The sequence below is a fragment of the Plectropomus leopardus genome, chromosome 12 (genome assembly GCF_008729295.1).
Source record: "Plectropomus leopardus isolate mb chromosome 12, YSFRI_Pleo_2.0, whole genome shotgun sequence".
NCBI classification, from domain to species: domain Eukaryota; kingdom Metazoa; phylum Chordata; class Actinopteri; order Perciformes; family Serranidae; genus Plectropomus; species Plectropomus leopardus.
The window spans coordinates 23,511,586-23,526,891 of record NC_056474.1 but is presented as its reverse complement, the minus strand read 5'-3'; the positions used below and the strand labels follow the sequence as shown (position 1 = coordinate 23,526,891).

The 15,306-nt window shown below is 38.9% G+C and overlaps 1 protein-coding gene across 1 annotated transcript in view; it reads left to right on the top strand.

Annotated features, from left to right (window-relative positions):
- Positions 1 to 14,771, top strand: part of LOC121951319 (contactin-associated protein-like 4) — a 127,205-nt gene extending 112,434 nt beyond the window's left edge. Inside the window, 5 exon segments of the mRNA XM_042497596.1 lie at positions 333 to 466; positions 3,789 to 3,876; positions 8,760 to 8,978; positions 12,339 to 12,410; positions 13,864 to 14,771. Of these exon segments, the coding sequence (XP_042353530.1) occupies positions 333 to 466; positions 3,789 to 3,876; positions 8,760 to 8,978; positions 12,339 to 12,410; positions 13,864 to 14,060 (710 nt within the window). The 3' untranslated portion in view covers positions 14,061 to 14,771.
- Positions 14,772 to 15,306: the final 535 nt, after the last annotated feature.

Sequence of the window (15,306 nt, the reverse complement as noted above, 5' to 3'; positions counted from 1 at the left end):
AAATGAATTAGATTTAATTAGATTAGTGGTGTTATTGATAGGGAAATTAGCCCTTATCCTCTTAACATAGAAATCTTAATTAATAGAGCAACCACTTTTTTTAAAATATTCAGAATCATCTTTGAAGATTTAGGTATGTGTTTACCCTGCAAGACAAGCTTACAGGATATGACAAGGTTATTTTCAGGGGGGAAAAAAATCTCCACCTAGAGCTTAGCATGTTAGACTATGAGGATTTTTTAGTTTAATAGTCTTAATAGTTCTGAAGGTTGTTTCTTTTCATGTGACTTTTAAAATGTAACCTCATGATTTGATGTGTGTTGTGTGTGAAGATGTGCTGGAGGTGAGATACAAGCTGGACAGCAGCAGAGATGCTGAGGTATTGAGGAGCAGAGTGAAGAGCGTGGCCAATGGACAACTACACACCGTTACCATCAGAAGACTGACGGACTCTGTGACTGTGCAGGTAAAACCACCTAATTAAATCTGTAGCTCAAGAGAACATTTGAAGTAGAAAAACATTGTGCTTGCTGACTAACTCTTTTTCATATACAGACTTCTTTGGTGACATTACATATTCAACAAGACATATTTGATACATGATCTATAAAATTAATTACTGCAATTACTGCTGTCTGTTTTGGCCTTTTTGACCACTCCAGGGTTCTGTACCGTAACAGCACAAATAGAAATGCATCAAAATAAAGATTTGAGTCGGATTCCTGCAAACGACAGCTCACTTGACCACAGTGTTTTATACGGTACTGCTATTGCACTGTGCTGTTCTGTTCCATCTGTCCACGTGTTGTCAGTGTCCTCTTTTGGCACCACATCATTATCAGTTATACGATTATTTTGTTTGTTAGTTTTTTAATTGCATAAAAAAATGGACGTATAGCATGAAAGCGTGTGAAAACTGTCAATTGCACAGATCTCACATGCAGTGTATGCAACTTGGCAGCCCTGTGTTTAGCAAGGACAGGTAGCGTGAGTTCAGTTTGTCTGAGCTCATTTTCAGGAAACAGTCAGTTATATTATTACAGTGTACTGTACATGGTGGCTGGTGGGAACCATGACACTCAACCATACATTGTTTTGGCTATAAAGGTGAAACAGTGCGCTAAAATAAACATACATTTTTCTATAAAGCTGTAGAGTTGGATGTTAATTCTCAGTGGTCTCTATTTGATATGAGTCACAGTCAATTCATTCAGTTTTTAAATAATGACTTACTGCAGGACAGCAAATGCATGCAATCATCATTATATTGCCCCTCCACTGTAGGATGGACTGTAGACATGTATCTGCTTTTTGGCCTTTTTCAGAAGAGAACTGTGTTCTGTTAGCGTAAGAATGGTCTAACACCTTGTCTACAAGGACATTTTTCAGTCATGTCTGGTTTGCATGCATGTTTGGCTGAACCAGAGTGCTTAAATTTTAATCAGTCCATCTGCTTGCACCACCAGTGTAACTGCAAGTCTCTGACAGCCACTGTTAGCTGAAACCTCGTTGCTTCAGGTTCCCGTAATTAGCATGTATAAGCAGTCTGCAAAGATAACCTGCTTGAACACACTATAATGCAGTTGTATGCAGACATAAGGGCACTCTTAGCAATTAGAACTTCTTGTAGGAATACATCTTTCATTTTACTGTACTTTCTTTAACTGTGTTGTCATTCATTATCTATTTATACACCAGCCTCCACAACACCTTCATGAGGTGCACACAGGAGTTAGGTCTTGACAAAAACATTTATAAACACATATGTCTACTTACAGCAACATGATTGAATGTTATAAGCTGTTCATTAAAGGTTCTGTGTGCAACATTCAGAGCATTGATATAACAGCATCCCAGTATTTACTATGTAAAGATATAGTGGAGTAGTGAGCACAAAGCCAAAGACAGACAAAGCCAAAGCTCCCTCTTTTTGTGTGTTTTAATATGAGCTCCTCTGTGGTTTGTTTTGGTAAGCCGATCCTGCTGCATGTGCAAGTTAGTGCATGTGTGTGTCCCACTGGCTAGCTCATTGCTTTGCACTGCACTCAAATGGCAGTTACCACTGATATCAGGGTGGTCATAGCAGAAGTGTAGCAGCACCCACCCTCCGGTTCCCTCCTGGTTAATACTGTTAGTTCTGTCAGCAGTGTTGCAATAAGTGTATATAAAGATGGACAATGCACACCCATTTGCCCCCGCTATGCTTAAGTGAGGTCAAAATATCCCGGACACGGGCATTGCCACCTTGTAATGGTGATGTCATTGTGAGGCGGAGTCTGCGCAGTAGTGACACCCGTGGTGGGGGAGTTACCGTCAAAAACACCCTGATCAGTTGTGAGCAGCCCCCCATTAAATGTGAGCGCACGGATTGGCACACACTGCTGTCAATCAGATCCCCTTTTTGTTTAATTAAATAACTAATAATTAAACTAATAATTAAAACTGAACGTATAAAAACACTTAAAAAAAACATCAGACTGATCAGCACTACCTTCAGTGACAGAAACCATCTTTTGGAAAAATGTATTTGGTATGTACTTGGAGTTTTTAGTTTGGCCTATGTCCCATTACTAACATGGAGGGGCAGCCTTTATGACCTTTACTGCAGACAGACACCAGGGGGCGATTAAGATTGAAAAGTTCTTTGGGGGAACTGTCATGTTGTCCGTCTTTATATACAGTTTATGGTTAAAGCTGTTTGTGGTAGAAGCACCACTGACTATTAGCTGCTGGCTCAGCCACCTACATGTTGACAATTATGTCCAGACAACCCACACACTCTGAAGTTTGCACAGAGCTTCTTGAAATGTTTATATACTGCTTATAAATGCGAAATAGGGACAGTTAAAGTAAAGTGTTGCCACATCTTTTTGGCCTTCAAATCTGTTTTCTTTCGCCTTACTCACACAAAGTCAAACACTGTGTAAGTGGACTGCAAGTGTTGTAAAATAACAGCTGCTGCTGTTTTACTGCTTAACCTTTTTTCATAATTGCCAAATGAGGCTCCAATCTCAAGGACAAAAACAAAGACGCACGCACAGAAGCACACACAGGCAGTCTCATCTTCTTCTTGTGTGTAGTGTACTATGGTACAGTATTGTGATATTCATCGGTATGATAAAGCCCCCGTCAGCACTTTACTGTCCTGATGCAGCTATGGCAGGACAGCAGGGACAAACTACACATTAGAGGAGATTCAGATGAAATATGAAGCATTGTAATCATATCTGGATCTACTGAATGTCTTATCTTGTTAACAACAGCCTCAGATGATGTATGAGGTTAACTTCATCTAAGCAGGAGCCAGCAGCCTGAAAGTCTGTATAATTATCAGCACCCTGAGATGTAATACAAGGTGACCTCTTCTGGCATCGGTGCAGCCTTTCTGAGCCTCACTGTGTTCAGGCTCCATTGTAATATGAGTTGCAACTCATGTTATCAGTTTCCATGATATTGGATCATTAAATCTTTACTTTAAAGGTATAAGGTGACAGTTAAGTCTGGAGAAAGATCTCATCATCTATTTACAATGGATTTATACAACATTAGGTGTGTTTTGGCCTCTAAAAAAAATAATAATATATTTATATATTTATTATATATATATATAATAATAATCCTAATGTTTTTGCAGCACATGTTGGCTCCCCACAGGTTGAACACTTCCCATCTTTTATTCTGTCCTCCTGAAGTAAAATTTTGTCTTTGCATGTAAGTTATCTGCTGCTAGGAGTCACCAAAAATAGTCATTTTTACAGTAAATTTAGAAAATAATTATTCTCTTTCAGATTGACCAAAATGCCAAAGAGGAATTCAACCTAACATCTGACCGAGAATTCAACGCCATTAAGTCGCTGGTTTTGGGAAGAGTGCAAGGTAAGTGAATAGCAGTAAAAGTGGAGACAAGGCCCTTTTAGTCTGAGAGCGCTCAGACTTACACTTGCATTTTAATAGCAGCTTTTTAAGATGTTTTCCCTCATCTCACAGACAGTTGAGTACCTCACAGGAATAAAATTGTTAAAAAAATAGGAGGAAAAAAAACTGTAAAAATAAATAAAACATATTCAACAACATACCTTAAAAATACACACATTTACAAGAGTGTTTACAGTATTGGAGGCTGCACTTCAGGAGCTTGTTCACCTTTTCTTTTAATTAAGTGTGAGGAACAACCAATAAGCCCAGTTTTGACCTACTGGTGATATGGTCAGAGATGTACACTGTTTTCTGACCACGCAAGGCTCTTTATGTGAAAAGAAGAATCTTTAAATGAATCTTGGAGTTGATAGCAAGCCAATGCAAAGAAGATAGGATGCATGTGATGTGAGGTGACCTGGTTAGTTATCTGAAGTTATCTGAAGAGGTAGTCTGAAGCAAAATGTCAAACTACTTCAGGGTGAATGTTAGCATTCTTTCCTGAGTCCGGACAGATCAGGAGGTCATATATTTTATTATTTATTTAAATTAGATCACGCTGGTAGCTGCTACAAAAGACAGAAAAAGATAAAATATCTAGTTGAAACATTATTTTGTTCAAAAAAGCTTGTGTTTCTTGCCTGTGGATGGCTAGATATTATCAGGTTAGCTAGTTACAAAACACAAGATAGCAAACATGGGAGCCAAAGTGTGTTGTTGCCAATAGGCCTTGCACACACTCAATGGTTAAAGCAGACATGTCGGCATGTGTAATGCTGCCTTCCAGTCAAATTTGGAGGTTTGAATTTCCCAGTTGAAATTTACAGTTTTGGTCCTCCAAGTGTTCCACGTGCAGGACGCCAAACATCAACAAAAAAACTTTGTGGACTGTGTCAACTTGATGTTTCTCTGGCAAGAATACATACAATTGAATTCTCAGCAGTGCAGCCTCCTTGTGTATATAAATTAAACAGATACATTTTATTTTACAGCATGTCGGCAAAACTCAGTAAATGTATATTTCTTAATGTTTTCACATTTTGTGTCAGTTTCAAAGTTTTTGAATAACTTTGCTGAGAGATGCCACTATACTATTACTATATGGTAATTAATGAAATGAATGTTCCCTGTTTGTTAATGGTTTACCAATGTATACTTCCACGGGTGCTTCCACCATTCTGTGATGTCGCACAGCTGCTTCATCATAAAATCGGAGTGGATGGATATGCCCTAGGTTTACAAGATTAAACAATGACTTTGAGTCCATTGCACTTTTTCTAGATTGAGGTCTGACACTTGATCTCAGAATTGTCTGAAGTGCAGAATTAGTTAATTGTTACTTACTTTCGAAGTACAGAATCATTGATTTTAAACTGGTAATTCAGTGCATCAGCCTTTTTATTGTTTTTACTCATTAAACACTATACAGTAACATTGTTTTCAAGTTGAAGTGAAATAAATCCAGTAATATATCACTGTTCAAAATTTTCAATTTGTGAAAATAAGATAGCTCAATAATGCAAAGTAATAATGCAGACCAAGATAGAAATCTTGTTAAATAATACTTGTTTGCTTCCAACTTTGTGCATAGTCTCCAATTATGCGGAATCTGTGCTGGTTTCAAGTTAGCTGTCAAAACAAATGTGGAAGAGTTTGATGCATAATTGATTAGTTGTTGTGGATATCATGTGTAGCTCCTTTCACTTTCCATCATTACCAAGAGAGATAAAAAGAGAAAAACATGTTAGACAGGTAGAAGCTTCAGCAAGTACGGATATGTTTAGCGTCAGTAAATGAGTGGGTCGAGTTAAACCAGGAGTTTACTTTCCTGTAACTCACTTGCGCAGTCTTTAAGCCAATAAAAAGACCTCACCCTCTGGCAGGGTTAAACCACATCCTCACTGATCCGGACAGGGACCTGTAACAGACTTGGGGTGAGACAGTAATTGGTTCCGTCATGACTTATTCATGTTTACTTTGAGCGGCTCCATCAGAGACGGACTGAGATATAAGATGTTAATAACACGAGAGGCTGCAGGCTGCAGTCACTGCTCTCTGATAAGTCGGTGACACAGCAACCGCATGCCTAGTTTAACAGGAAACGCACTGGCAATTACACATATTTTCATCAGAGGCATGCATTAGCCAAAACCAAAAAATGACTTTAATAAAATGATTAATTTTGCACTGAAATAAGATTTATTTAGAAGTGTTATGTTTAAGATCTGTGAGAATTTTTATGCCTTTGTGTCAGCAAAAGCCGTGGCCAGAGGCATTATGTTTTAGGGATGTCTGTCTGTCCCATTCTCATAAACATAGTATCTTAAGAACGCCTTGAAGGAATTTCTTTAAATTTGGCAAAAACATCCAACATCCTTGTACTCAAACAATAAACTAAGTAGATTTTGGTGGTCAATGGTCAAGGTCAGTGTGACCCGTTCCATCTCATTTTCATGAACACAGTATTTTAAGAATACCTTGAGGGAATTTCATCAAATTTGGCACAAACGTCCACTTGGACTCAAGGATGAACTGATAACAGTTTGGTGGTCAAAAGTCAGGGTCACTGTGACCTCGTGTCCATTTTCTTCTTGTAAACACAATCTCTAAAAAGGGGCTTGAAGGGATTCCCTCAAGCTTGGCACAAACATCCATAATTTACTGATGAGATTTTGGTGGTCACAAATTGTGACAAAATTTCACAAAAATACAATAAAACGATGAAGTGATTATACAATCAAAAGGTCCAAGGTCCACTTCACTGTGACATCATAATGTTGTCTGGCCATTAGTCAACCTCATAACTCGGGAACAGAAGGGGTGACATTTGGTCAGATACTGAATTGGTGACACTAATCTGTGGTGTTCATCCTGAAAGCATTGTCTACTGTCATGGCTACATGAGTCTGGACAGACATGGGTGTAAACTGTAACTGCATCCTGACTGATTCACAGAGGCAGGCAATTGCAAGGCACTAATTTTAGTTTAAAATTCAAAATTTAAATTCAAGTAGCCCTTTAGCAATGCAATGTGTTTGTGTCTTGTGGCACTCTAAATAAAAAAAGGAGATTTATTTTTTCACTAATTAATGTTTTATAAGATTATGATTGACTTGCACATATGTATGCATGAATATGTGTTATTTGGGTATTGTTTATTTATTTATTTTCTGGTATTTCAACTCTACCAGTGCTGAAAAATGTAATTATTTGCATTTTTTGGATATGGAAATGATAAGAAGAAGAAAATTTTCATTGGCAACTTAATTTCACAATGTTGATATCTGTCTTTATCTGTCCAAATCTATTGTAAAATGATTCAAAACTAATATATGTACAATAATACAAAATCCATGAGTCATAGCAAACATGCACACAAAATATCTTTTGGAGAAACTAATATAACTTCTCTGAGATCTTTTGTCTGTTTGGATGTAAATCTCCAGTATATTGTAAATCAGCAGAGTGTTTTTTAACCCCGTCATGTCAGTATGTGACCAGTCCTCCCCTATGTCACACCAGAGGAGGCAGAGAGTCAGAACGGGTTCAGAAAAGCAGCAGGAAAGTGGATTTTTCTGTCGTTTCCTGTCAACCCTGTCATCCATCAGCCTAACTAATGGACCCGGAAGGAATACAGGGAGACAGAGAGGGGGAGGGAGGTGACGGAGTGAAGAGTGTATCAGCTGAGAGGAGCTTACAGACTGCAGTAATGTTTCCTGCTGCTCTCATCAACATGCAGATGTGTCCTGGTGAAAAACAGCGTCACCTCTCAGTCATCTGAGCAGACACTGATGCAGCTGCTTACAGCGGTAATGTCGGCCTCCGCAGCTGCTGTTTACACTGTTGTGAAGGAGCTGAGGTGAATGATGAAGGGATTTAAGTCAATACAGTGAACAGATAGAGGTGAGAGTGCACATCTGTCTTGGGGGATGACAGATGCAGACTGGATGCTGAATCACTGACACTGTGTCTGCTGTAATGAGGTGATGTTTGTGTGTGCCAATCATTAGAGTCAATGTGCTGCCACCATTGTCCTGCTCTGATAACGGGGGAATGTGAGACCGAGTCAATGAACCTGTCAGTGTGCATTGTGATTCTTATTGAGCGTGTAGCCTCTAAACAAAAGGTTAAAAGTTCAATCACTAGTGCAGCTTTATTCCCAAGCTCTCTCTTTAACACAAGGGTTCCAGTTAGTTAACCCCTGCTCTGAAAACTACACTGCAAAAACACACACCCATCCCAAAGTTTAATTTCACACTGAGCATTTAAAATGTCCTTCCTTTTTTTAATCAAGAAATGAGAGTTGGTATCTCAAAGAATATAGCAGGTCTCTGCTCTTATATTACAGGAATAGTTTGGCATTTTGTGACATATGCTTATTTGATTTCATGCCAAGATTTAGATAAGAAGATTTATACCAATCTCTGTTTGTATGGTAAATGTAGCTCCAATCGGCTCCTGTAAAACCACGTTTTAGCAGATAAAACAAGTTATAAGATCTTTATTACTGAGCTTCAGAGCTGCTGGTAGATGCATTTTGTTACCACTGGACATAGAGGCTAGCTGTTTTCCCTTGGCTTTGTGCCAAGCTAAGCTGAAGAAGTGGCATTAATCTTTTCATCTACCTCATGACAAGAAAGCAAACAAGTGTGTTTCCCAAAAAGTCAAAATAATAATTTTAGAGATAAATGAAACAAACTGAGTTTAGGAAACAATTTAGAACTACTTTTGTCTCAAGAAAAGGATTTCCTCTTCAAGAGCATGTGGCAAAAATAAATCATATTTTAATTTAAGAAATCTTGTCAGGAATTATTATTTTAAGTTTCTCATTTTTCTCTCCGTAGAGTCCGATGACTTGGATCCAGACCTGGCCAGGTTGGCGTCTCTCGGTTTCGCAGGTTGTCTCTCGGTGGTTCACTTTAACTCCATCAGCCCTCTGAAAGCTGCTCTGCTCCACCCGGACACCAGCCCTGTCATCATCACTGGACCTTTAGTCCAGTCCAACTGCGGCTCCTCAGCTTCAGCCAATCCCTATGCAGCAGAGAATACACACCACCTGTCAGGTAGGAGGGGAGCAGTCAGGTTTGTAAGATGTTTTTATTTAACACAGTAATTTCTTTAGGTTCTATTGTGTGACAGGAGATGGGTTTGGGGTTTAAAAGCTTGCAGAAATTGAAAATTTGTCCTTTGGTGACTGCTGCATCAGGGAGAGTGATGAAAAAGAGTCCTTGTTCTGGGATTCTTCACCATCTTCTTCCCATGTCTCCACCACAGTACATGGATCCAATAACCAGTCTTTCTTCCAATTGACTTTTCATGTACTCATTTCTATTGCTAATGCAGTGGTTTGTGTTGGTTTGACAACAGTTTGTTGGACTGCTGTCTGTGGCAGGCCGATTCTTGCTCTCCAGGTCATAAACAAGGCTGGATTGCCAACCAGGCTAAGCAGGGGACTGCTGATACCGCCCAAGCCTACTGTGTTTACTGCAGCTTGGAGGCGACAGGGTGCTTTCATACAGAATGCACAGAGGGTGGAGGATGGGGGTGGGTTGGCTGGGCACAACAAGGACTTTTGCTTCATGAGGTTGTTTTTTTAAAAAAAGCCTGAATTTTTAACTTCACAGTGAACAAATGAATGAAGACAATCTACAAGCCATATGCTTTATGAATCAGCTGTGGTTGTTGAATGCAGATGAGAGTTGAAAAAAAAGGTTATTCAGAGGATGTTTTTGTCTTCTCATTTTAAATGTCACTGCTCTTTTCTTTCCCCTAAAACCCTTTTTATTGCTTACCCTTTTGTATGCCTCCATGCTGGCAATAGGCTGGAGGCGTAATTTCTGGTTGTACCTCTGCCCATCCTTTTCTGGTGAACATGATATCTCAAGGGAAGGGGATTTCGTCAGATCTGGCTGAAATGTCCATTTGGACTCAACAATCTAATTGTTGAGTCAAAAGACAACCTTTCTGTGGTAAGATAACAGCTGCAATCCCTTTTTGGTAAGTTGAAAATGGCATTGTATTTGTTGCATTGGTCTTTAAAGATATTTCAACTAGTAAAAAAAGGACAGGGTGTACTACAGTCTGTCAAATATATTCATTATGAATGCAATCAAGTGAGTGAATGAGGCAGAAACAATTTTTCAGTGACAAGATAGCAGCTGCAATCACTTTTTGGCATGTAAGAAATTGCATTTTATGCATTGCATTGGCCCTTTAAAGGTATTTACAGTGGTAAAAATGACTGGGTGAGCTATAATCAGTCAAACATATCACTATGAATGAAATCAGGTCATTTTAAGGCAACCTTTAAGTGACAATATAGGAGCTGCAATCACTTTTTGGCAGGCTCTTATGTGTTGTATTGGCTCTTCAAAGATATTTCAACAGGTCAAAGGAGGTAACAAGGGCTGAAGTGGTTATAATCTTGAGTACAGAGCGGGTAATATAATGCAGGCTCATAAGGATAATAGCAGATAATACCTTTATTTTTACATTTCCCATCCCAGTATGATAGACCACTTTCCACATGTAAACAAGATTTTAGACATTAAACACATATAAACAACAGAAACAACAATATTGTCTATAAACGCATAAATGTCATGCCTTATGGAACTATAAATGGCAAACGTGAACATTGGGTTTTAAGAAACATTAAAGTTTCACAAAAACATACCTATGCTCTTACCACGGACATAAAGTTATATGCATTTACATGCTATGACTGTTTAATCCATTTGAGAGCAGCTGAAGACATGAATACTGGGCGATACAGCTTTAACAGGCCGCCACACGCCATGGCAATCAGTTTCTGGGAGACGAACAATTTTTTGCATGACACCAGCATCACACAGACTGCTTGTTTATAAATACGCAGGTAATGTAATGAAGACCACATCTCTGGCTAAAATCCAGTCAGCAACAGTTATATTAAAACACGCTATTTCTGCCTTTATTGTTTGTATTTCATTCTCACTGGTGCGTTCGCCATGTCGTGTCAGGGGCCGCATCGGTTGCCGTAGTTACGAGTCTGCAGAGGCGGTGAGGAGGGGCTCAGGTGAAGCATAGAGGGAGGAAGAGGGGCCTGCAGGCTGTACTCTTTCAAATTCTCTCTCTTCTCAATGTTACCAACTGCAGCTTTAAGGAAACAAAACATCAGGCTGGTAATCATAAGTAGCATCATCAGAGTTACAAAAGCACCAAACAAGCAAAAATATACTTAACTTACCTCATTATCATGTCCTCCTCTTGCTTATCGCAGTGACCAGCATGATGTTTTGTTTTCTTAATCACCAGAAAATTGTCTACGGATTAATTTATCTTGTTATCTCGGGAAAATAAAGCCCATTTTGTCAAGAAACTGAGATAAATTAATCCGTTATCACGAAAAAAACAGTTTTGTCTTCCCGAGATTACGAGAAAAATAAGTCGTTATCACGAGAAAACAACCGGAAATAGGTCGTTGTCATGAGAAAACTGAGAAAATCAAAAGTATAGAAACATGTCCTTTTAGGGCTTCCGTATCAAGGGTCATTGTAATCTCACAGAAAATGTTTTTGTTCAGAACTTCAGAATTCCTTGGTTAATTATCACAAAATTTCACACAAATGTCTAATAGGAAAAAAATATAAAGTGATGACATTTGATATGGAAAAGTCAACCTTTATTTTACATCATAATGTTCTGCAAAAAAAAAAAAAAACTGGCCATTACTCAACGCCATATCTTAGAACAGAAGAGGAGACATTTGGTCAGATACTGAATCGTTGGCACTTATCTTGGGTGGCCACCATGACACTGTGCTGATTGTATAGATCTGTGCTGCCGGGGGGGGGGGGGGTGTTTGAGTTTTGTTATATGTGATAGTAGTGCTGGCTAAAAGACTGCAAACATAAAAAAGATGTTGAACTGTGCCGCTGACAATGACGTATGCCCAGAAATCTATGAATGCATGCTATTTTCTCTCTTTGTTTCTGTGTTCGTATCTATTCTTGGTAGGAGCTGCTATTTCAAACAGTGTAATAGGCTAATTAAGTATGTACACCTTGTTGAGGAGACTCATGACAATGTGCTTGATGAGATAATTAATTTGGACCACAGAGGGGAGTTTCCTCTGGTCTCGTTTTCATCCAGCTTCATGTTGCTTTAATAGAGTCCTTTGGAGAGCTGCTGCTGTATCCCTTGTCTGCTCTGAATGATGATACTGTGATGTTGTCTCTGAATGTCTCACCTTGTCTCTTTTTCGATTCTGACCTGTTTATTTTATGCTCTTATATACTCATTATAACTTCTCTCCGGATCTTCTTTAAAACATCTCTGCTTTTCTGGTATTTTTCCTGGGGGTTTTCAATTTCACCTTTTGTCTATTTCCCTCTTTTTTCCTCTTGCCTTTCATTTCTTCTACCTCTCTTTCTCTGCTGTAGACCAGTCTGGTACAGTGGGCTCAGGTCAACCTTTAGTCAATGCCATCAGGACTGACTCGGCTCTGATCGGAGGTACTGAACTGTTTCACTATGGGTTGTTTTGTTTTTTTTTCGGGGGATGGGTTGTGCTGAACTTCTTTTATCAATCAGTCAGAGGTTACACACAATATTTTACTGATGAGTGATATTCTGCGAAAAAGGTGATGTAATGGGCAAAAAAAAAATAATTCAAAAGTAAAATGTTTCAGCCAGATTGATTCAGAGTGAAGACTGATTAGTTCCTATAAGCGTTTAGAGAAAAAGTTCTTGAAAAGTGGCCATCAATCTCTGTGACTCTGTGTCTCAGTGCACAAAGGACGGCTGAACTAATTAAACCCCAGCTGAAATGCTGATGGAGAAACTTCTGCACTGTTATCTTCAAATGCAAACCAAAGTAATATAGTTTGAAACTGATTTTAGCTGCAGTTTTTGAATTGCAATTAAATGAAACTTTCTCTGGGAAATGAAATGTGCTGAACAGAAGAGTCCAAATATTTTAAATTCTGTTCACTGTGCATTGAAGTTTAGATTAGTAGAACAAACGAGACTGCAGGCAAAAAGAGTTCACACACCCAGGGGAGGCAGAGATGGGCAGAAATCATCACAGCAGTTTCACAAAGCTCTGTGACCAAAGTCCACAAGATAGATTTATTCCACAGAACATCAGCGTCTCAGTTATCAAGCAGCAGTCTTTCAAGGATTCAGGATTCAGAACACACATTAAAATGTCACAGCTGAGTTATAATATTATAATATATACTCTGCTCAGCTGGTTGTCAGCAGCGGTGAAAGTATAGAGTTATTTAGTTGTGTAAAAGTAGTCATTCCACACTGTAAAAGTATTTAATTAAAAGCAAAAGTCCCAGATTTCAAATGTACTTAAAATTCTAAAAGTAAAAATACTCATAATGCATTGTGTTGTACTGTGTTATTATATTATTGCATCATTTTTACATTATTAATGTAACAATATTTAAGTGGTACTTTAAAGGGGACCTGATATGCTTATTTTTCAGGTTCATACTTTGGTTTCAAAACCACAATGATTCTTGTTTCCAGGTGATTATACACTAGAAGAAACGTACTTAAAATATTCTACTTCTGCCAATATATCCCTTCAAATTCAACACACTTTAAAAAATGTGTGAAAAGTCTGCACCTTCTTGGGATGGGGTACAGTCACTGTGTCCACCTGCTGCTATTCAAGAAAAGATGTCAGAGTCTAAGCTAACTGTAGGCTAAATCATAATTTGTTGTTTTTTATGTACAAAGGTTTTTTTTGTTTGCTTGTTTTTTTATGGTTTTTGGCCAGTATGTTCCCAGTGCTTCCGGTATTTGTGCTAAGCCAAGCCAAACACATCACAGAGCCAGCTGTGCTAAAACTTGTATCAATCTTCTCATCTTACTCCCGGTAAAAAAAAATCAAACAGATATATTTTTGCCAGTATGTCTGGATATGTCAGAGTTAATATCCTCTACCTTGCAGGTGTCATAGCGGTGGTGATCTTTGTGATTGTGACCAGCCTCGCAATAACTGCCAGATTCCTCTACCGGAGAAAAGAAACATATCGAAACCAGGAAGTGAAGGGAGTCAAACAGGAGGACAGCCCAGATTTCCCTTTCAACAACCAGACTGACTCCCAGAGCGTCTCCACTGAAAACCCAAAAGAGTATTTCATTTAATTGGAGGCCTGATGACCTGATGAACTGATGGTTTTAGAGAGGAGTCCTGCCATGCCTCAGGACATAACGCTGCACTCAGAGCCACTCAGAGACTTCGCTGGAGGCTCCACAGAATATGGAAAGCAAAAAAAAGGAACAATTCAAACAGTTTTGTCTTTTATTGTATATAGTGTATATACTGATACAAACAGGCTACAGTGCTGGACTTATAAGGTGTTGTAAATATTCAAAAATGTAAATGTGGAAGTGATGTCTACAGCTAACTAGTGTCACTGTCATATTGAAAGGTTGCAATTACTGCGTTGTGATTTTTGTTTTAATGATTTAGATTAATCAAACAACTTTATGTAAGTGAGTCAGGGTGCATGGAATCGTGACGAGCTGTTGGTGGCTGGTGCACGTTTCTGCGAGGATAATGAATGGATGTTTGCTGAATTGGAACTGGAGATGTATGACCCCTTAATGAGGCCCTCAGGAAGAGCACTTCTATAAGAGCTGGTGTTTGGTGGTTTGTTGGCGTGTGATGGCTTTTTGTTGTGTGCAGAGCTGTGGAGCCTCAAATCCCTATTTAAGGGTAACCTGAGCAAAACTATGTAAACATTGTTTGAGTCCTTGCAGCCTGCAAACATCCACCAAATACCCGGACGTTGTTTGATTTTCTGACTCCAGAAAGCACATGAATTAAACATTTTTATGAGTGATTTTCCTCCAGCAATGTCATGCTACCAACGAATTTTGGTGTTAAGAAGTGGCGTCTTCAAAGTCAAACACTCCAATCACTGCCACGAGCCCTTGTACTGTTTGAGAAATGGTGCACTGCAATCTGGCAGCGACCGGTCAAGAGACTTGGAGACTTTATACAGTAGGGATTTATTTCCACTTTATTTTTACCCCTTTCTTTGTTTTCTTTCCTCATACGTCTTTTTTTTTCCCGTCTTGTCTGTTCTTTCCATTGTAACATGAAAGCACAACAAAAGCAGAGAACAAAAATGGATCCATGAGAAGGTCTCTAGTTTTCCATAGTTTGCAGGCTTCATGAAAAGGCTTTTACAGGTTGTTCACTCTACTATAAAAGTTTTCTCATCCCTGCTGTATGCCGCCTGCTGGGAGCGTCCCCTCTCAGCTCTCTAAATGTCTCTGAAGAGTAAAGCTTTTAACACTGACAGCAGCGTCGACTCTCTAACACTGCGGCTGTCTGTCACCTCGTTCACTGCACACAGAGACAGTTAATGTGTTTTTGAAATGC